We start from the raw sequence: 24,178 nt of genomic DNA on the forward strand, positions 1-24,178 counted from the left end.
TCACAAGTGAATTCTATCAAACATTTAGAGACGAGTTAAAACCTATTCTTCTCAAACTCTTCCAAAATATAGCAGAGGGAGGAACACTCTCAAACTAATTCTATGAGACCACCATCACCCTAATACCAAAACCAGACAATGATGTTACAAAACAAGAAAACTACAGGCCAATAACACTGATGAACATAGATGCAAAAATCCTCAACAAAATACTAGCAAACAGAATCCAACAGCACATTAAAAGGATCATACACCATGATCAAGTGAGCTTTACCCAAAAATGCAAGGATTCTTCGATATAGGCAAATCAATCAATGTGATACACCATATTAACAAACAGAAGGAGAAAAACCATATGATCATCTCAATAGATGCAGAGAAAACCTTTTGACAAAATTCAACACCCATTTAAGATAAAAACCCTCCAGAAAGTAAGCACAGAGGGAACTTACCTCAACATGATAAAGGCCATATATGAGAAACCCACAGCCAACATCGTTCTCAATGGTGAAAAACTGAAACCTTTTCCACTAAGACCAGGAACAAGACATGGTTGCCCACTCTCACCTCTATTATTCAACATGTTTTAGGAAATTTTAGTCACAGCAATCAGAGATGAAAAAGAAATAAAAGGAATCCAAATTGGAAAAGAAGAAGTAAAACTGTCACTGTTTGCAGATGACATGATACTATACATAGAGAATCCTAAAGATGCAACCAGAAAACTACTACAGCTAACCAATGAATTTGGTAAAGTAGCAAGATACAAATTTAATGCACAGAAACCTCTTGCATTCCTATACACTAATGATGAAAAATCTGAAAGAGAAATTAAGGAAACACTCCCATTTACCATTGCAACAAAAAGAATAAAATACCTAGGAATAAGCCTACCTAAGGGGACAAAAGACCTGTATGCAGAAAACTATCAGACACTGATGAAAGAAATTAAAGATGATACAAAGATTTGGAGAGGTATACCATGTTATTGGATTGGAATCAACATTGTGAAAATGACTATACTATCCAAAGCAATCTACAGATTCAATGCAATGCTTATCAAACTACCACTGGCATTTTTCCCAGAACTAGAACAAAAAATTTCACAATTTGTATAGAAACACAAAAGACCCCGAATAGCCAAAGCAATCTTGAGAAAGAAAAACGGAGCTGGAGGAATCAGGCTCCCAGACTTCAGACTATACTACAAAGCTACAGTAATCAAGACACTATAGTCCTTGTACAAAAACAGAAATATAGATCAATGGAACAGGATAGAAAGCCCAGAGATAAACCCACACACTTATGGTCACCTTATCTTTTTTTTTTTTGCGGTACATGAGCCTCTCACTGTTGTGGCCTCTCACGTTGTGGAACAAAGGCTCCGGCTGTGCAGGCTCGGTGGCCATGGCTCATGGGCCTAGCCGCTCTGCGGCATGTGGGATCTTCCCAGACCGGGGCACGAACCCATGTCCCCTGCATCGGCAGGCGGACTCTCAACCACTGCGCCACCAGGGAAGCCCCACCTTATCTTTGATAAAGGAGGCAAGAATACACAGTGGAGAAGACAGCCTCTTCAATAAGCAGTGCTGGGAAAACTGGACAGCTACATGTAAAAGAATGAAATTAGAACACTCCCTAACACCATACCAAAAATCAACTCAAAATGGATTAAAGAGCTAAATGTAAGGCCAAACACTATAAAACTCTTAGAGGAAAACATAGGCAGAACACTCTGTGACATAAATCACAGCAAGATCTTTTTTGACCCACCTCCTAGAGAAATGGAAATAAAAACAAAAATAAACAAATGGGACCTAATAGAACTTATTAGCTTTTGCACTGCCAAGGAAACCATAAACAAGACAAAAAGACAGCCCTCAGAGTGGGAGACAATATTTGCAAATGAAGCAACAGACAAAGGATTAATCTCCAAATTATACAAGCATCTTATGAAGCTCAATATCAAAAAAACAAAGAACAAATTCCATAAATGGGCAGAACACCTAAATAGACATTTCTCCAAAGAAGATATACAGATTGCCAACAATACATCAAAGGATGCTCAACATCACTAATCATTAGAGAAATGCAAATCAAAACTACAATGAGATATCACCTCACACCATTCAGAATGGCCATGATCAAAAAATCTACAAGCAAGAAATGCTGGAGAGGGTGTGGAGAAAAAGATACCCTCTTGCACTGTTGGTGGGAATGCAAATTGATACACCACTATGGAGAACAGTATAGAGGTTCCTTAAAAAACTAAGAATAGAACTACCATATGACCCAGCAATCCTACTACTGAGCATATACTTAGAGAAAACCATAATTCAAAAAGAGTCATGTACCACAATGTTCAGTTCAGCTCTCTTTATAATAGCCAGGTCATGGAAGCAACCTAAGTGTCCATAGACAGATGAATGGATATAGAAGATGTGGCACATATATACAATGGAATATTACTCAGCCATATAAAGAAATGAAATTGAGTTATTTGTAGTGATGTGGATGTACCTAGGGTCTGTCATACAGAGTGAAGCAAGTCAGAAAGAGAAAAACAAATACCGTATGCTAACACATATATATGGAACCTAAAAAAAAAAAAAAGTTTCTGAAGAACCTAGGGACAGGAGGGGAATGAAGATGTAGATGTAGAGAATGGACTTGAGGACACAGGGAGAGGAAAGGGTAAATTGAGTCGAATTGCCAGAGTGGCATTGACACATATACACTACCAAATATAAAATAGATAGCTAGTTGGAAGCAGCCGTATAGCACAGGGAAGTCAGCTCGGTACTTTGTGATCACCTAGAGGGGTAGGATGGGGGCTGATAGGGAGATGCAAAAGGGAGGGATAAGGTGATATATGTATACATATAGCTGATTCACTTTGTTATACAGCAACTAACCCAACAATGTAAAGCAATTATACTCCAATAAAGATGTTAAAAAATAAAAAAGAAAGACATTGTCTTTGTGAGTAGGGAGCTCAAAGTCAACATCCTTAGCAACACCTGCACACAGAGATCTAAGAACTGGACTGGCAAAACTGGTTCCCTATGGGTTTTCATTTTATCTTAAATGTTCTGAGTTTGTCCATAAAGATTCCCCAAAGCCAGATATGTAAATCATGGCAAATTAAAACATTCTTTCATAGTCCCTTAAAAATGTGCCCCCAGATTCACTCCAAAATTCTACTTCTAGGAATTTGTCCTAAGAAAATAATGTATGATATATATGAAAGATCAGAGCAATGTATCAGTAGATGTCAATAATAAAGAATTTGGTTAAAGATATAGTATTTCCAGACGATAGAAGAATGCACAATTACAAACTTTTAAAGAATATTTATGGATGTGGAAAATGATTGTGATACATTTTAAACAGTGAAAGGGAGTTGATAAAATATTTATAGCATATAGTCACATATTTAGAAAATAATCTGTGGATTTCAGGATATGTTTATAATATGATGTTATGTGATTATTTTTAATTTTTATTCTCTGCTTCTGTATCTTCTCATTTTCTCCAATAAATATGTATTATTTGTGCAATTAAAATTAAAACACTTAGGGCTTCCCTGGTGGCGCAGTGGTTGAGAGTCCGCCTGCCGATGCAGGGGACACGGGTTCGTGCCCCGGTCTGGGAAGATCCCACATGCCGCGGAGCGGCTGGGCTCGTGAGCCATGGTCGCTGAGCCTGCACATCTGGAGCGTGTGCTCCGCAACGGGAGAGGCCACAGCAGTGAGAGGCCTGCGTCCCGCAAAAAAACAAACAATAAAAACAATTAAAAATAATTTGTCTAAGATAGGTAAAGTATTAAGTTCCTGCCATCCCTGCTGATATACTTCCTGGGCATCCCCAAGGTGCCTGGAAGGAACAACCTGGCTGGGTCCTCCTTGCTTAAGGACTTCAAGATAAGCTTGGCCTTCGGTTCAACCACTCACTGAGAAAAAGACAAAGCCTCTCTCCATAGCACCTTCCTCCAGTTTACTGTCTCCAAAGAGCAGGAGAAAGATTTCTTAGGTGTCAGACCTGCCATGTTTTAGAACATCAAAGGCTAATGCTCGCTGCCCTCTCTTTCAGTCCTTGGGTTGGGGTGAAGAGCAAGCAGGGGAGGCAATCATTGTGCTGCATTCCCATCCTCCTCCCAGACATGTCAACAGAGATGTAAAGGAAGAGCCCATCAGGTCTGGTTACTCAATCCTTGTATGTTTCCAGAGGAGTCTGGAACTTTGATTGACCCTTGGTGATGACCCTTGGGAATGTAGCCCTCAGGATGCTTTTTATGTTACTAATTGATGATGTTGTCATGGATGTCTGGAGCCATGGGGCATGCTGTATCAGCTCATCAGGACTTGTCAAGATTGATTTATGCAAACATCAAGATTGATGATGTTCCTGGTTTCACTGCTGGGATTCTGAATTTCAGTTACATTTCAGGTTGGTTGCATAGCAAGATGTGCCTACATGGTCAGTCCTTCTTAAAACTTTGTTCCTGAGCCTTGAGCAGGCTTCTCTGGGCAAAAACACTTTGAATGTGTTTCAACAGTTCCCAGCTAGAGAGGAAAGTTCATTTTGTGTGATCAAAGAAGGGGAAAGACTCAGAATCCTGTGCCTGACATCTCTGGACTCCTTTCAATGAGTATCTTTTTTCTCTTGCTTGTGCTACTTTTACTGTAATAAACCTTAGCTGTGCATATAACCTTCTATTGGGTTTTGTGAGTCCTTCTAGCAAATCAGAAAAGTTCAGGGTGGTGATCAGACCCCTGAAACATAACCTCTCCATTCCACCTGCAACTCCCCAAGCTACACATTCTGCTTTGCCATTTCTATTCCCGATGAAGATGATATTTATGTAACAATCTTTCTGAGTATCTGAATCTAAGAGGCTCTCTTCAATGGATTTCTCTTTTTGCAATTCTACACCCACAGTTGAGGAACTTACCAAGACTCTCGTGAAGCAAGACACAACTATTTTGAGCTAGAGGGCAGTATAAACAGTGGTGAGATTGCCTTTCTGACTAAAGAAAACAATGCCAGAGAGAGGCCCAGGCAGGAGACTGTGAACATGATGGCTGCAGAGAAAACCGACAGAAAAGAAGCCAAAGTGCCTAGGCTCCTAGCGGCCACTTCCATTCTTTTAGTTCTTTGGTGTCTATTGATTTGAGGCAATTATTCAGGAGACATAGTCACTGATGCTCACTGTCATTTATCTGATGACTTCTCCAATCTGAAGGGTTATTAATTCCCTGCTCAGTCTTTGTTTCTGACACTATATACTTTGTTCCTTCAGTTTTTTCTCCTAGGAAACAATTTTAAATCATTAATCACTTGTTGAGCGTCTCTAAGATGTTTTGAAATTTTATGTACTATGCATCAGGTGTAAAGTTCCATTGGTAACATAACATTTTAGCTCTTGCTATGGATCTGTCTACTGGAAAATCAATAACTTCCATCTATATATGCTTCTCTTTTGCAATAAAGGCCAGTCTCATGTCCCCTAACTAGGAGTATACCTATAGTTGAGAGAATTGACACATTTTCCCAAGTATTTGGGTTTCTGAGAGTTTCCTGAAATGGGATAATGGGGGTGGGTGACTGCACAGTGGTAGTTTTGCTTTTTAGTCACTTGAAATTTAAAATCTATGAGTCAGATTATAGTAATGGGCAAGAGCATATACATGCACACAAGTGCTTACTTTGATTAGTAATCATCCTTAAATAAATTTAACATTTTTTCAGGAGAAGAACATTTTTTAAAAAAAACAAAAGCAGATGATTGAAAAAGACTATCTTCAAGCATATGAGTTCATTTGGAACTATTTTAATTTATTTCAACATTTTCAGATGACCTATCATTCTTCTTCCAAGAAATTTTAAATTGTCTACATCTTATTCCTCTTGTTGATACTGCCAGACCTATCTTCCAATATTTTCTCTTCTTCTTTCACTTTAAAACACAAGCTGAGCATCTGACTAGAAAGGAAACAGCAGAGCTTCTGATTAATACTTTATCTGTTTTTCAACAACAATGGCTGGACTGTTAATAAATTTAGTGAGAATTCCAATTCAATCCAGATCAATGTTAAAATCTTTTCTGCAATGTCCCTTCTATTCTGAAAGGAAGATATCAATATTTTTCATTATATAATTCTTCAATCTATACAATCTTTGAATTAACTCATACAATTATATAACATTGGAAGAGAAATTTATATTTGTCACACAATAATAAAGTTGACCCATCTGACTACTGGAGTATTATGTTTAAGCCTTCAGGATAATCACTGCTTGATCTGTCATTCATTGAGAGTTAGTAAGAATCTAGCATGTAACAGGAAAGAGGCCAATCATTTTTTCTAGAATGTTAAGCAATTATATTCCTATTGTCAACAGTAAAATGTTTTTTAAATTGCCCTACAAAGTAGCGCAGTATATCTAACTCATTGGATACTGAAATGTTCTTTTGCCAGAGTTACAGTGTCAAACACAATGCTTCTATTGTCAATATAAAGAGGGGTTTTTTTTAAGTTTCAAATTTGTTTTTAAAATAACATTAAGGACAGTTTTTCTCCTTCCTCCCCAGTTTTTTTTCTTCCTCATCCTTGAAACTCCAGGAGACAAGTGGGTACCAAACACTGAGAGATTGAAAAGCAGAACGAGCCAAGATAAAGTAGATGTGGGTCTGGAGAGATGAATGCACAGAAGCTCCACACATGGTAGCTCCTAACGGTCATATGCACCACACAGTGTGCAAGACAGGACAGAGAAAAGATCTAAACTGAAGAGTGAATAGAAAACATAATAAAGCCCTACTAAAGAAAAGTAGATAAGAGAACAGGTCCATTTAGGGAGGCGGTATAGCCAAGATCTAGGTGGACCTTGATTGGAATCCCAGCCTCGTGATCTCCTAATTGTGTGACTTTGGTTAAATAACTTAACACTTCTACATTTCAGCTACTTTAACTGTAAAGGAGGAACCATGATGGCTTGTAATATAATATTTCACAAGTGCTGTCTTGACCCAATTTTGAGATCATGGCTAAAAACTCTCAATTCCCCATGATGGGGTGTTTGCTAAGCCTACACTCCACCCCCTTCCCTGTTGGGCTCTAACACTCTGGGTTATAGCACACAGAGCCAGCTTCCAGAGGCCCCAGATACAAAATACCCAGGACATCCTCTTCTTCCTTAGGCCTGTAGAATTATTCAAAATAATCTATAAGGAGCCCTCGACGCCTAGCTAACTCCACCTGGCTTTCCACGTATTAGCTGCCTCCTACAGTTCCAGTTGCTGTTACCCTTTCCCCAGGTGCAATCTCCTGTGTTGCCCTGCATTGGCAGTCTTCTGTAAGTAATAAAGATCTTTGCCTTTCATCTATCTGGAGGTCATTTGTCATGTCAGACCATCATCAGAACACAACAATGTTAAAATACAGCTCTTACCTTATAATTTGTAAAGACTGAGATAATGCATGTGATTTGCTTAGCACACTACCTAGCATATAATTGTTGTTTTTTCCCCTTCCTTCTACAATTTCTTTGACCCAATAAGGAACTCTGTTTCAGGCCACAAGATAGGAGACCTCCATGGTACCATGGAGAGCAGATTCAGAAAATCAATAGAATTTTGGCTTTTAAATTCCCTATCTATTCCACTTTTCAATCTATAAAACTTTTCTGACCTGGAAGGGAAGAATTAAGATGAAGAGGAAAATAACAGATTCTGGTAAATGCCCATCAATAGAATCTGATTCTATTCATAGAAATATGATTTTGTTTTGTACCTTCCCTTAGGTCAAGTTTGGAAATGCAAATGATTGCCCAGAACCTTGAGAAAGGGGTCTCACAGGATTTCACTCGCCCCTGGATTGGGAGTCACAGGGTAGATGTGTCAGCATGGGGAGACTCAGGTAGCAGAACCAACTTTCCAGAGCTTCCAAGTAGTGTAAACAAACACACTTTTACTGTTTTCTCTACAAAGGTCCAGGAATTTGTAAGAGAATCCAAGGACCATGGTCACATTAAAGGCATATGACTGTGGACTATGCATTAGACCAAATGGCCAGATACCAGATGGAAATGTAGACATCACAGTGGAGGACAGAGTAAAAAAATGATTATTAACAACAATCAGAGCTATAGTGTATATTCTAACAGATGCCATCATCAGATATTGGCCAAGGGCTAGACATTACCCACCATCGTCATAAAGCTACATCAGCCATGTAGCAGAAAAAATTATGTTCACTCAATATCTATATATTCCCACAGCTCTCTTGACCCTGAGTGGGACCAGATGACTAGTTTTAAGCAATTGACTATGATCTGTCACCCCTGGGCTGTGGCAGTGTAAGGTTCCTGTTTGACTGTCCAACAGTCTTTTCTCTATTATGGAGATCACGGAGGTAGAATGTTGAGATAGATGAGCCACAAGATGAAGCCAGTCTGGTCTTTCAAGGCATCATTTAGAAGAAAACTGCCAGGGGAATTCCCTGGTGGTCCGGTGGTTAGGACTCTGCGCTTTCACTGCCTTGCAGGTTCAATTCCTGGTTGGGGAATTAAAATACCACAAGCCAAAAAAAAAAAAAAAAAAAAGAAAAGAAAGCTGTCAGACCCACAGCAGAAATAAGCATTTATATGATAAGTCAATGATATTTGTGTTATTTATCATGGGTGATAGAGAATCTTGCAAATTCTTAATAATATAGGCCCCAGAATTTAGATGTCACACCTGAGAGCAAGCAATGGGGAAAAACCTTAAATTGGTTGACTATTTTTCAAATTAATTCTGAAAAAAATTTTAAGTGGTCAGTTTATGTTTTCTGCCTCTAAATAAACTGGAGATTTGGGAAAGGCAATAAGTTTTGTTACAGAAAAAATATGCATTTGTCACACATCTGAGTTTAAATGTTTGAGGAAAAACAACACTTGCTACAGCATTATGAATATTATAAGATAAATACAATTTAGTATGAGGGATAAGGTATTTTGATGTCAAGTGGGTTTATGTCCCAGCAACGGCCACTTTTTGTGCAGCCTTGGAAAAGCTTTTTAACTGTACTAAAATTTTACTTTCCTCATTTATGAAAAGGGGAAAATAATAATAACTTGTAAGTTTGTAGTGAACGTTAAATGAGACAATGAGCACAGAGGTCTTAACAGAGGGCCAGGCACATGGGAGGCCTTCAATCAAAGCTTTTTATTATTTTAATGTTGTTGTTGTATGGCTGGAAATCCACACAAATATAATAACTTTACAGAGTAAAGGCAAGATGATTGAATAAGTCCCCATAATACATGGAAGAAGACGACATAAGAGGACGTTTAAGATAACGCCTCTTGCAATAGGAATTGGTGGGCAGCTGATACAATGTGTTTTTAAAGCTAGGAATTTTTGTTTTTCTTTGTTTCTAAAAGAGGCAGAAAACCTTGGATTTATATCATTTTGTAGAACATTCTGCTTATCTTCGAAACATAAGTAAGTAGAAACAGGTTCGCGAGATGGGTATTTCTCTTTTAAGAATCTATGGGTAACTTGCAAGAGCAGGTATTTCAATATTCACATGTCCCATGTGTACTATTTGGTTTACAGTCTCCTGACTGCTATCCTGTGGTGAATTGTTCTGTTTATAGCTTTAAAATTGCTATCTGGGTGACAGTCTTCTGTTTCTAATCTTAAGATGGTTGTCTAGTGGCTTTGTTCCCTAGGGTTCATATTGCAGCTTGATAATACTGTGGGGGGAAATACAATTAGCTAAGTATGCACCTGCTCAGTTCACAGTTTTATGAGTGTAACTTGTTCTATGATATACATCTTGGAGCTTGTGATGAAATTGCTTGAAAATAGAGGTTCTGTGTGAAATTTTGCAATGTATAAATATATCTTTAAACATTTTGTTTAATATGTTCTCTCTCCATATGTATATGTACATCTATATAAATATATATATAGATATCAATAAATAGATAAATATAGATAGATATCTTCCTACAGGCCTTATAAAGCTAAACAATTGCGAATTGAGGAAGCTTGGAGTGTAAAGCCATAGAAAATAGCTGGTCTGAATTCTGACATTTATTTTAGCTTCTAACCTATTACTCCCTTAAATACATCATAGCTTCTCCATGGTATTTTTCGTCTTACCACCGTCATTTTAATTGAATTTTTTTTTCCACATTGCGTGGCTTGCAGGATCTTAGGTCCCCGACCAGGGATGGAACCCGGGGCTCCGGCAGTGGAAGCGCTGCGTCCTAACCACTGGACCACCAGGGAATTCCCTAATTGAAGTTTTGACATTGGTTCAGGATCAGATTCTATGCTGTATTACAGAAGTTGTTTCCAGTGGCCATTTAGCATGTAGTAAACCCTAGAAAATTTATCAACTTATTTATAAATTAGGTGTTTCATGTGAGGTTTTATTTCTAGAAACATTATTGCATGTAATAACATTGCTAGAGCTAGGGATAGTTATATGCCATATTCTCTGATATATGTGGGGGGACTAGTGGTGCCTTTACCGAGCAGATTTATAAGACCCTGAAAAAGGGGACACTACCAGTAGGCTCCCCACGTGGTCATTTTTAAAAATCCTTTTACTTGTGATTATGTTGCGTTTATCTCTCTTGAGTGAAAGGAACCTGATTCTCCATCATAGATGACTTGCTACCGGGTAGTCTGAGGAGGCCAAGTGAAGTTTTCAGGGCAGTTATCAAAGGACTAATGAAGACCACTGGTGGTCTTGAATAGAGACAATTTGTCAACGTAAATTATTTTCCAATCAGAATGAGATTCCTCTGCAGCAGGAGGAGAAAGAGTAGTGTTTACCTAAGTGTAGTAAAGAAAGATACTTAAATCAGAAGACGCAGCTTTGAGGGTGAGTACCACCATTTGGTACTTGTTGCATGACGCTAGATTTGTTATTTTAGTCTTATCTTCCTTATCTGCATGACTGGGGCTATTTCAATAATACTTATCTCAAAATAGTGTAGTGAGCCAAAAACCAACATACACAGAATAAGTTTATACATGGTCAAGCACTATACAATTAGTAGGTATTACAACTACTATGAATGAACTCACACGGTGCCACTGGAAATGTCAACTGTATCTTTTAAGGTAGTAAAGCAATAGAAACACAAGTTGTTTCTCCCTCTTCCTCAGCCTATCAGTGGGTTAAATGCATGCAGCCTTGATGTATCTCACCCTGAACACAATAAAATGACAATGATCTCAAATAAATAGGTCAAAATATTCAAGGGAGAGAATGTGTGCATTTTCATGCAAATAGCAGGAGGTCCAATCAACAGGATCTTTTTTTTTTTTGCGGTACGCGGGCCTCTCACTGTTGTGGCCTCTCCAGCTGCGGAGCACAGGCTCCAGACGCGCCGGCTCAGTGGCCATGGCTCACGGGCCCAGCTGCTCCGCGGCATGCGGGATCCTCCCGGACCGGGGCACGAACCCGTGCCCCCTGCATCAGCAGGCGGACTCTCAACCACTGCGCCACCAGGGAAGCCCCAACGGGATCTTTAAAGACCTATAACTGAACGAATTTAAGAGAACTTACTCCAATATATTATATTGAAAAAATATATTTTTTTGTGCACCGATTTAGTTGACATCATATGTATTCAAATGACTAAAGTAGCTTGAAAGAGTAATAGGATGTTGAATGAGAAGTTACTGGAATCTTAAAGTTCTTACACTTTGGAAGTATGAAGGAGTAAGAAACAATATTTAAAATAGAAAAATTAGAATAAAAAACATGTTGGGAGAGGATCTTGCTCACGTCACCAATGTGTCTGTAACACTCTCCCACCTTACCGTGGGCTTGTCCCAAGTCACGTGAGTTGATTGACTGTTTATGGTCCCATTCTCTCTCCCTTACTTCAAGCAGGGTACTAGCACTTGATATTCTTTATAACAAAAGATTTGCCAGCACCATTTTTGTAAACTGAAATGAGGGCAGAAAGAAAAAATAGTATAAAAATATTAATGTTATTTGGATACAACTTACCAAATATTTCAAAAACTTTTTAAATCCCAAAGCAACAAACCAACCACAGTGAATTAAGCATAGTCTGCACAGATGAGTAAGTCTGAACACATCAATAGGCTTTTGTGCTAGATGCTAAAAACATATTGAATATATTACATTCCAAATAACCAAAGGGTTCTGAAGAATAATGAATGAGATTCATAAACATGGACAAAAATAAGCCCATTTTCACATCTTCAGATTATTAAATCTAGAACAAATCTTCTTCCCCAATTGGTTTTTCTTATTACAAATTTCCGACACAGAAGAGAACATTTGTTTCATATTTTATTGAATTTCATTTATATTAAATTAAAAATATATTTCTGACAGATTCATGTAACAAAAAGGCAGAACAGTTTTCAAATTGTTCAGCTGGGATGATCAGTGTGGAATGAGGCAAAGCAGGTCGCATTCTATAATTGCCTTGTACAGGTACAATTCTTTCCCAAGAGCCAAGAGAGGATCCTTGAGAACTAACAGAAAAGCCTAATTACAGAAATTTAAAATACTGTTTGTCCCTCATTCTCAAATGACAACAGAAAATGGGAGAAGGGAGGAGAATGGAGTGAAGGGTTGGAGGGGAAGAAAGAATAAGGGAAATTATACTAAAAATATACCTAACATTAAAAAAGTTAGTATGTGTTAAGTGCATAATCCTTCATAGATAAAATAGAAAAAAATCAAAGTAACATTACACCACACACAATTGGCATATCCTATTGTGTAAGCGAGTGCAGAGGTTGAACACATCACCATAGTGCTGAACACAGAATCACAAGTAATGTCAAAATGATAACTTCCAACCCAAAAGAAACAATCACAAGCCAATTACTTATATACAAATTAACCCTAAAGACAATTATGTTCCAAATAAAGATGTCTACAGAAGAAAATCAGAGCAACATTATCCCTATTTACAAATGCAACTAGCCATGTCTTTAACAAGCTATAAAAATACTATTCACATTTTCAAACATACAGTAGTATTTTTTGTTTGTTTATTTCAAAAAGGCAGCTAACTTTGAACACTGGGATTTAAATGAAACATCAATGGCTAACCAGCTAGTTATTTTTGCACCCCTGTCCTTTGAAGATACTTCAGAAGAGAGAGGGCTTGTTTTCTCTTTACAAGTTAAGAACATGAGGAAATGAATACAAATGTATATAATACCTTAAGCCTCTGCCTTTTTGGTAAAGTGTCTCCCTTTGTCACCTGAACTGATCTTCGTGAACTAGTCAACTACTTTGATGCATGTATGAGATGAGTGTTTAAGAGAAGATTTCACATGACATTTTGTGCTCTGAATTGTCTTGCAGATTGATCTCATTTTCATTTGATCTTGTTATAATGGTGCTCAGGAAAGATGAACACCTAGTCAAGTTGTGTGAAAATGCAGTTTTGACCTGCAGCAACGCAAGTCCCTGGTGCTCACGACAGGAGATGTAGACACACCAGCCAGTGAGGTGTGCATTCAAAGTTAGCTGCCCTTGCACAGCTGCTCAGTTTAATAATCGACCCATTTAACAGCAGTACCAATTTATGCTACAATATTCCAAAGTACCTTACTTTAAAAGAACAGCTTACACATCTACACTTAGAAAATAACTTTCATAGTTGATTACTGGAGTAATCCCAAAGGATTCTTGGAGTGCTATGGTGTAGCCCCCTCACGCCCCCCTCCCAGCCCCTGAGAGATCCAGAAATATACAGGAAAATGACTCTCACATTAGGGAAAAGGTACACCCCCCCACTAATTGAAAAATCTGCAAATGGTACTCAAGAATCAGGTTATGTCAATACTTAGGAGGTATGATTTGCTTTCCTTCATAACAGCTACAGGCCTGGGGGAAACAGCTACATATCAGGGATAAAAATAGCAGTAAAGGCAAAGTGGTTTGGACAAGTTAGACTATTGCCTACAGGTATGGAACTTGGTTTTTTTATATTTGTACAAATGTAACCACTTATTGTGATATGGGTAAAACACTTAGAGTATTGAAAGAAAAATATCTTTAAAAAGCAAAAGTAGAGAAAAAATGGCAACCTATTAGACAACATGGATTTTCCTTTCAGTGAAACTGCACTCATTATGTATTTGTCAGAGGGATGAATGATCCAGTAAAGAGCTACAGGTGATTCTCAGAGCTGAATAGCCTTTACCTTTATGATAATAAGACTCTTCATTTATCGGAAAAAAAAAATATATACAGCAGCTGTAAAATATTTGCAATCAGGAGCAAAGTAAGATAAATAAAGTAAATAAGTTAATTTGCTGGCAAAAATAACTTATTATAATGTAAAGTCTTCATGAAAAGATTAAATCTAAAACCTACCACGGGTATGTGCACATACGTGAGTTTCAAGATTCATCACAGGGCTGACTCGACTCAAATTCCTACAGAGAAGGACATAGTAAGAGAATCGATCTTCATGGAAAAGCATAATTTTAACATCATAAAGTATGCTCTGTGCAGTCATTTATTTGAGAAATAATTTAAACAATGTCCAAATTGCTACTATCTTTTATGGAAAAGTCAGACATTTGAGGGCAGAGGCTAAATCAATGTTTTACAAAGCAGTGTGTGGGACCTCAGAGTTCCACTATGGCTTAAGACAGGCACAGCATCAAGAGGGCCGCTTTGAACTAGGGTGGCAGAAAAGTAAGGAAAATGGAGTAGTTGTGCCAATGGTAAAAGAAGTAAGGGCAGCATTTTCCTTAAGGTCCAGAGAGAAATGAATTGTTTCTGTGATTCCTAACAAGATAATCACTTACTTGCAAAGCTGACTGTCAGGGAGTATTTTCCAGGGGAAGCATGTGAAAACCTCCATGAAACTGGGGCTTGGAGTCTTTTCAGCTCATGACTAGAGAAGCATTTCTTCTGCCCAAAAGATCACCTGGCTGTGAAGAGGTGAGGCAGGGGTCTGCAAAAGTGACACATCCTACATTTTTTCACCTTTACAAAATCAGTGGGGCTTGAACCGAGTGTCTGAAAATTTTATTTCATAGGGACTTTTGTTTAATGAAAAGAACAAAGTAGCCCATGGTGCTAAAGCCATGTGTCCATATAAACTGAAGGACTCCTGATCCAACACTGTGCCCATAACAGCTTAATGTTTGCAATTGTGGAAAGAACTACTTTTGCAAAGGCTCTCTGGTACTAGAAAAATTGTATTAATTCTACCCAGAAGTATAAAAGCTGGCCCCTTTGTAATATCAGTAATATCAAGGTCTCTACTGATAGTGTTATTTTAAAATGATGCCCAGTCTACATCTGTATACTCTTATTCGTTCTTAAGCAAATGGCAATCAGCAGATATAAGTCTGCCTTTAGGTGTCTGCATGGGTACCAGGCTGTCCTTCAAAACCATATGCATAAAGAGAGGCCCAGCATAATTCTCTGCCCATAGGATATACAGTAGATTTAGTTTTCTGGCTTTTCAATAACTAGAAGCTTATCCACCTGGATTTCTCATTTACCCTATTAAAAATCATCTGGCTATCAACTATTGTCCAAAACAATGGAAATACGGCAGTTTGAAATGCTTGCTTTAGCATTTATTTCTCAGAATATTGTTAATTAATTCCTTGGGTTCTTTTTGGAGATGGGAGGGTATCATAGAAAAAAGAAAGAATATGTCACAAATTAAATGCATTTTGTTTGTTTACTAAATGACACCACTCATTTTTTTGTCTCTGCATAAGGTAATAGAACATTTATATTTCCTTCACTTCATTTTGAAACCTCTTACTTAAAGTCATCTGTAACATATTTGCCTGTTAAACTCTACAAGGTGGTATTTGCAAAACAAATTTGAAAAATTCCTCTTTACACGTAATACATTTTACAAACGGTAAAGGAATAAGAGAATGAGAAAAAAATAATTGTAATGTTTTAAAGCAAGTTTTCTTAAGTGGAACCTGCTTTTTATATGCCCACTTTCAGCTCAACCTAACAAATAACAATTTTAAATGGCAAACATTTTTTACTATGCAAAATCCATCCTACATTTTCATATCCTGCATTTTATTTTGCTACATTATATTTTGTGGTTAGTTTTCTAGTGTGATTTATTTAATAGTATTAAAATCATTTAACATCTGTTAACCTAACTAAATCTACATCTTACAGCATTATCATGGTTCTGTCCAGATATATACATGCTTTCATAATCACCTTTTCTATTACCTTATGAACTACATATACTAGTTAAATAACCAACATTTATAGATGGATGAATAATTCAAGTTTTGAAATAAAGTTTAGATAGCTCTAGAAAAACATGTATTTACATCCTTCCCTGTTGGGCTTAACCAATTTCCTTTTTTTTTTTTTTTTTTTTTTTAATTTTTGACACTTCAAAAAGCATGTTGATAACCCTTTCAACTTCATGTAGGGGCAGCATCTCACAGCCCTACTGGTTTGTCCTAGGCATTGGAAATATACATGATCTTCATGCCAAGTCTTGATTTTACAAGGTATTAACACATACATTATATACACTTAGAAGAACACTGTTTCTCCTCTCCAGCTACAAATATTGTCATTCTTCCTGATCTACTAAGAAAACAATCTCAAATTTTTAGTTGATACATTTTAATCTGATTTGAGTTTTGCATTGTTTTTCATTCCATTTCAAGAATATTGCCCGAGAAAAACTTTCATCCTAACCTGTGCCACTAATATTTGATCCCAATACTTTAACATTGGAAAGAAATATTTTTTAAAAATTCCAAATGAATTGGGCCAGATTTTCCTAAAGAGAGAGATTTCTATCCAATTTTTCTAATTACTGACCTGAGGCCCCCTTTTCCTGAAAACTCATTCCTACCATTTGTTCCCATTGCTCATCTTAACTCAGTAGGTATTCTTTAAAGTGATACACAAGAAAGGTGGCTCTAGAACTAGGATGCTGTGTTTGAAGAAAAAGAGTTATTATATAAAGTATCAAAAGAGTAGTATGTTGGATATTAAAATAATTACATGAGAAGTTTTTTCACATTTATTTACAACTTTTGACCCAAGGACCTATCTACCAGCAGTGAATGTTTGTATTTCTTTTTATTATACCACTTTATGTGCAAAGAGTTACCTTCCACTTAATATAGAGTCTTATACTAGAAATTCCATGGAATTCAAGCCAATCCTTACTTGCATTCCTTCAAGTGGAGTATACAAACTGGACAAATTTCCTTGTTTAGGAAATGTGATATCACATGTTGATCATGTGCTGACCCTCTCACTATAATCCCAAAGTGTTCTGAAGTCCTAATTTGCTTGGTTTGGCATTTCCACAGTCTTTCTTTATCTTAGCTATTTTTTTTAAAAAAAAAAGTACTTAAATGAATTATTTTGCTGGTTGCTTCCATATTGCTTCATTCAAAATCCAAAATGGAGTTCAGAAAGAGAACAAATAAAATTATAGCTTAAGTGCAAACTACATTTCTGAGTATCTGCCAAGTAGACATACCCAATCCAGTGTGTTTCTTCCAGTTCAATGGATTCCCCATTGGACCACCCCTGAAAGTGTCAGTAGTTTTCATGAACCACACAGAACTGTCTCTTAGTTTCCCTTCTATTCTTAACATTACCAACTGCCTATCAAGTACTGTCATTTATAGAGGGGAAGAAAATGTTGAAGAATGTAAAGGATTGGGGGGGGATACATATTCAATAGTGTTAAACACAAAAGTAAGATTTGATGTTACATTTGACTAATATCTTGGCTTCCCTTTCTAATTCTAAAGACTGCATATTTAAAATAGTGGCCATTTCACCATATTAAAATATTTTTTTACAATTCTTTCAATTTATAGCAACACCTAAGAAGGTTTGATGGAAAAATGTTTGCAATTATAAATTAAAGCTGAAAAGAGGGGAGAAAGTAATATGAAGAGACAGATCAAAGCAAAACAAAATTAAAAAAACAAAAGAGCTCTCCAAACATAATTACTAGTTATAACTTTGATGAAGATTCAAAACTTATGAAAGCTGAGTTGGCCATTCTTGCTTGTCAAGATTGAAACTATCTGAGAAAGAGATTGGATTTTCAATCTTAGTTACTATCATACATTATAAAAAAGGTTATCATTTTGTTCTTCTGGAAACATCATTAGGATTTCCAGGGATGCTGAAAATGTACACATCGGTTCCTGCAGCTTGGGTCTTTCAAGCATGTGCATTGAAATACAGGAAGGAAGGAAGGAAGGAAGGCAAAGAAAACAATGTAAAAAAAAAAGTTGGGAACTAGTTTGACAGCAGGCAGTATTGTCTCATATTTGCTGGTCCTTCTCTAGCTGTTCCAGTATCCTGACCAACCCATGCAGAGAAATGAAGAAACAGTGTGGTTCCTCCTGTCTTTCTCTTTCAGTCCTTCCTTCTAATGTTCAAGTTAGATAAGCACATAACTATCATTGCATCTTGATATCTTCCACTGGGAAGTGTCAGAACTACTGGCCTTGAGAGTAGAGGGAAGACCACAAGAGAAAGAGAGGCAGCGGGGAAATTGGAGCGGGCGTCTCTCTCCACCTGAAAACCACTGCTGAGCTTACACCACAGTATTCCGGTGTCTGTAGGGTGGAGGAGGAAGCACAGTGCCTGGCTTCAGCGAGAACTCAGAGAGGTATTCAGGATTCTCTGCCACAATAGGCCGGATCCTTCCATTTTGTTTATAAAAATATTTTGTGCTGTACTCCTGCAGGTAGTCTGGGTGCTGAAGGGTGCTCCGAGGTGGCAGGCTGTGGTTCCAGTAGTCAGGGTTGTCGAATGCTTTCTTGGCCTTCTCTGGCACAGACAGTACGTTGTTCTTCAGGTATTCAGAGTTCCCCAAGGTGTTGGCAAAGGTGTTGAGGTACAGTGGCTCATTCACATACTCATCCTCTGCCTTGGGTGGACCATGGGAAGCACTGTGATATTCAGGATTATCCAAAGCTTGAAGGTCTCCATTTTTCCTCCGAGAGACAAAAGGGTTCTCCTCCACAGGGTTCAGGTATTCTGATGTAATACAAAAGTATCAGTTAACATCTACTTTCTGGAAAATGTTAACCATTATATAGAATGGTTAGCTTCTTTTTCCAGGACAATAAAGCCACATATTTCAGGAATTTTCACAAAAATTTTTTGTTGATTACTACTATCATATGAAAGAGGCGTAAGTGGGCAAAAAAGGGTTAGTGACAAAACAAGGCACCAACAAGGCCAGGGTCAGAGTCCCTGTCCCCTAGATTGTTCTTCTTTCTTTCTGCTTGCATTTGTCTCTCCTACTTATGGGGCCAGTTGTTTAAATGCTTCTATTTTCTAAAAGTTGGTAATTTATGTTGGAAGATAAGACAAACTATCAAGGTTAAATAGATTTTAAATATGGAGATTTTTAAAGAATATTGGAAGATCAAAATGTCTACAGATTAACTCCATGTCAAGATAAATGGATGAAGTGAAATAAAAGTAGTTTTTAGTCTACATAATTTGCTTAGAATGTCTGCATAGGTAACAAGGATTTGATTACAGATTTTCCCTCAGAAAGATTTACACACAGGAAAGAAAACATCTAAGGAAAAGACTCAACTAATCAAATAATATAGACATCTAACATGCCTCTATATTGACTTGCTTGACAAAATATATGCTTAACAATAAATATAACTGTAACATTTATTTCCAATAGCTAATCATAATCATAAAATAGCAAATTATTAGTTTGAATCATATGAAATTGCTATTTTGTAGGTTGAAGCTAGTCATATAGCAGCTATTTTGCATGATTCAGTCTAATAAATAGGTATTGGGCTAGAATAGATACTGGGCTAGAATTTTCAAAAATACTGCTAACTAATGCTGCTCTCCTCATGTTTAATTCTATTCCTATGTTTATAGTATAGAATATATATAGACATATATACACATATATAGTAGACCCTCTTTTTAAATATATGCACAAAAATGACACTTTAGCTGTTCCTACTTTGGTGTTGGGGTAGGGAGAGGGCATAACTGTTTGTTGAGATGCTACCATTCTGAAACAAACTTTCTATCCCCTATAATAAACCCGACATGTAGAGAGAAAAATCTCATCAACCCAGGGTTATTTTTTCCTGGATATAGGCCTACTGGATATAGTTAACTATTTAGTGTCATGTGCAAGTTAAAAGACAGTAATGAATATCCCACCATCATATACACAGATTACAGTTCAATAATTTACAAGGCACTATTATTTCATCCCTTTTTACAATCCTGTGAAAAAGGAAGTGCAAGGTGTATTCTTCCAGCATTATAGACAGAAAATTGAGATTAAATGATGTATGAAGGATATAATTTGTGTTGAACTAGAATTCAAATTCCCTAACTCCTGTTGAATAATCTTGTTCTACTGCACTGTTTTCACTATTGCCCCTACAGGAGGAGGCTGAACTTCACACTTCATCATAAGTTTTAATTTGAATGGTTCTCAAAGCTACTGTCATTTTAAGAAAAATATATGAAAAATACCTATAAGGGAGTCAGAATTGGATTTTTCTTATCAGAGTCCTGAAACTTCTTAATGGAAAGTATAGGAATGTCTATACTAAAATTCTTTACTCTCTGAGAACTGGGCTGGAGTTCTACATAAATGTGGGTCTCTTAGTTTAGTACTCAGAAATAAAATCTGGGGATGGTCTACAGTGAGTCTACACAGACTGACTTGCCTTTCTCTTAGAAGGTTCAAGTTACCTTTTCTCAAAGCAATCTGCTTATCTATTGTCCTGATGCAAATTTGTATAGCCATGTAGTTTTGTAGATAGGAATAATTTTATGGTTGAGTTGAGAATCTTCCCAGAGAGTATTTCACTTTTAGGCATCTGTCAAATCTTCTCAAAACCTACATTTGTGTCACTATTGGGCTACTGTCAACATCCAATTCTTCGTTACAGTAATACTTTCATACATATAGAGGTGGATATATTTTAATAGATTATTGACAATATGTATTTAGGCATCCCTTAATTGCATACTATAAAAGTGACTATAACTGCATATTAAGTGCGACAATGGGCCTTTATTCAGTCTTAAAATACAGTTTACTGTGACACTTAGAAGACTCTAAGAAACAGTCACCGGTTTTTAATAACAATCATCCATCTTCTTTTTCTGATGCTGTTAACATAAAAGGAAAGAGGCTTTCTCAAATTGAAATGTTATCTGATTTGGGTGTTTAACATTTCTACTACTAACTTTGTAAAGTTACTTCTGTTCTTTGTAAAGGCACAAGCTATGAATATTTTCAAGATGTGATGGTATACATATAAGTATATGCAGGGTCAGAACTTTAATTTTTGAAATGTATCATACAAGAAGTCATAATTTCTTATAATAAACTAGGTCATTAAATGACACCATTTTAATGCATCAATCAAGTCTTTTATTGGTGCCATTGAAAGCTTTGGACATTTTTACCAACAACATCAGTCTTTATGATCTCCACAATAAGTCCAATGGAGTAAGGGTTCTGAAATCTTGTGATATGCTACCTCATTCAAATATTCCAATAAAGATATGTTTAGCTCAGTGCTTCTCAAGCTTGATTATGCATAAAAATCACCTGGGGATCTTGTTAAAATGCAGATTCCTATTCAAGTGGGGCTTGAGATTCTGGTTTCTAAAAAAGCCCCTAGATGATGTGGACGCCTTTGATTCAGAAAGCTTACTAGGAATAGCAGCAGCCTAAGCCTTTTGTGGATCACACATTTTACATAGGCAGATAGTTTGGCAATTTCCTTTCCATACTTTGCTTATTTTGATAGAGACAAATGTCGAGTGGCAATCATTTCTGAACATTCTGCTTGTACCTTGTTTGGGTTTGTCTCGCATAGGGGTCATGTAACCTTCTTCATCCAGCTCTCCTCGTGGGCTCCGTTCTGGGGCGAACACTGTGGGGTCAGCGCTGTACCTCTGCGTGCTGCTGTCCTCTTGGACGTGGGGTGCCACGGACTTGCGTAAGGTGCCGTTACAGCAGGAGTCATCAAAAATCTCGGCGGTAGCCCCCTGAGCAACTGGGGCTTCTGGGATTGTGCTGGTGGTGGCCCTATAGGGCATGGGCACTCCTTGTTCTGCAGCAAAACCCCCATCTCGGTACACAAACTGGTTCTGTCAATAGTAGAAACACATTTGGACCAAAGGTATTGTTAGGAATAGCTGTCAAAAATATGGATGTTAATAACCAAAAGAATATGGAAGTTTGTCTTTCAGAGCAAAGTCAGAGTTTCTTAATTGAGTTTTTCCCCCTAATAGTCAATGAGTTTGAATTAGACTAGAAACACCTAAAATTCCAATTTTTCTTATAAAATAAATCAATTGTGGGAAAACATTTTGGAAATATATATTTTAATTTTACTAACCACCTAACACATGATCTAATAAAAAGTATTTCATGTTCCTATCCCACAACTGCTTATTTTTAATGTAAAAATTCAAAGTGAATCTTCAAGACAAATGGCAATGTCATTAACTATAGGCAGTTGCCATTAAGAACAGAAGTACAGTGATGCAGTTTGAATGGTGATGTTTCCTTATTGCCTTCTAGTCTGTGGTTACTGTGACTCTGAGTCTCTAGTATCTAACTAGAGAATCACCACTGAGATTCTGACTTTTTAGCCCAAGACCTATAATCGTGGAAGTAAAGATAACCTCTTTACCCAGAAGCATGATGTATGAGCCCAGGTAAATTCTTCAGATAAAAATCAAAAGCTACTGTTGATGCATGATATCTCAACTCTGGATTATCTACTGAGATAAAACATATCTACATAGGCAGGTACACAAGCTACAGTAAATTCTTAACTCACTGTTGGCAAAGGCAAAATGAGGAAATTATGGTGAGGCAAGAGAGGAAACATGATAAGCAAAGACCAAACATCCTAAAAGATGAAGGTTGATTGTGAAATACTTACTCCTGACATGGGGGTGTAGGCAGGAGGAGGGCTGTGTCCAATTTCACTCTAATAGGAAAGAAAAATGGAATGATGGATGTAATAAGAGGTAACATGAATGAAAAAAAACAAAAAAGAACAGAAAAAAAAAAAAAGAAAAGCCACATGAGTTGTATGAACCAAAGGGGAAAACATGCACAACAGTGACGTTTGCTAAACAGTAAAATTTTATGCACTCTGACGACAAGCAAGTTTATTTATATTTTCTGAGGATGTTGAATATTTTAATTCAATCCCTGTAAAGAAGAATTATATAGAAAAAGTAAAATTTTAAATGGATTAAAAATAAAGTTGACAATAAATGTTCTTCTGATTAACCCTGGAAGAAAGGGAAAAGCAGTAAATTAACTTGAGTTGTAAATGAGGAACCCTTTCCTTTGTTACACGTTAAATAACTGGAATGGCCACATACCACAGCATTAACTTTCCTCTCATAGGAAGAAACTTATCTAAAAGGAGACAGAGGTGGACTTCAACTTGCCTGGAATAATTTTTGCTATCAAGTTACATTTATTTTTCCCCATTTCAGCAAAGGGTCAACTTCTTAGCCTCTTTTATAAAAAGGTACATAATATTTTCTCATCAGTCTTTTTTTTTTTTTAAGTGAAGAAAAAGCAGAAAATCTTGGAAAATCGTTTCTTTACTGGAAACATGCTTTGCATACATTAATTTTATGTATTTAGAATCAGTTGAAATTAGATTGCAATTAATAAAAAAAGACAGTCTTATGGCTTAAAACTCTAGCCTATGGGTTAAATAAAATTCAATACAAAAATATGATAAAATATTAAGGACAACGTTCCTTATGGTAAGTACAGGGGATGTATGAACACAACCTCTGTTTCCTAGCTAAAAATTATATATATATATATATATATAAAATCAATCATTTATTAAAGACATTTCTTGAGAAACCATGGTCTATGTATGCACCAGGCACTTTTCTTAGCACTGGAAATAATGAATAATGCAAATAAAAACAGTTGATTTTATGAACTTTGCATTCTCTACCTTCTGGATTTAACTGAACAGAGATGACTAAAATAAACCTGAAAGACAACATCTTGAAACATCTGTGAAACAGGGCTAAATCTTATTCCAGATCAACGTTTTTATAATTTAGAGATTCACAGACTAATCTAAGAACATGGTCCCATGGAGATT

General features: G+C 36.8%; 1 protein-coding gene across 1 annotated transcript in view; it reads right to left on the reverse strand.

Moving 5' to 3' along the window:
* Positions 1-16,372: 16,372 nt before the first annotated feature.
* ERBB4 (erb-b2 receptor tyrosine kinase 4) overlaps positions 16,373-24,178 on the reverse strand; it is a 310,925-nt gene continuing 303,119 nt past the window's right edge. The window contains exons 21-22 of the mRNA XM_049712234.1: positions 21,875-22,172; positions 16,373-19,043 (exon numbers count right to left, since the gene is read on the reverse strand). Coding sequence (XP_049568191.1) covers positions 18,598-19,043; positions 21,875-22,172 — 744 coding nt within the window. The 3' untranslated portion in view covers positions 16,373-18,597. The remainder of the gene's footprint in view (positions 19,044-21,874; positions 22,173-24,178) is intronic.

This window comes from Orcinus orca, chromosome 7, assembly GCF_937001465.1.
Source record: "Orcinus orca chromosome 7, mOrcOrc1.1, whole genome shotgun sequence".
Classification (NCBI taxonomy): Eukaryota; Metazoa; Chordata; class Mammalia; order Artiodactyla; family Delphinidae; genus Orcinus; species Orcinus orca.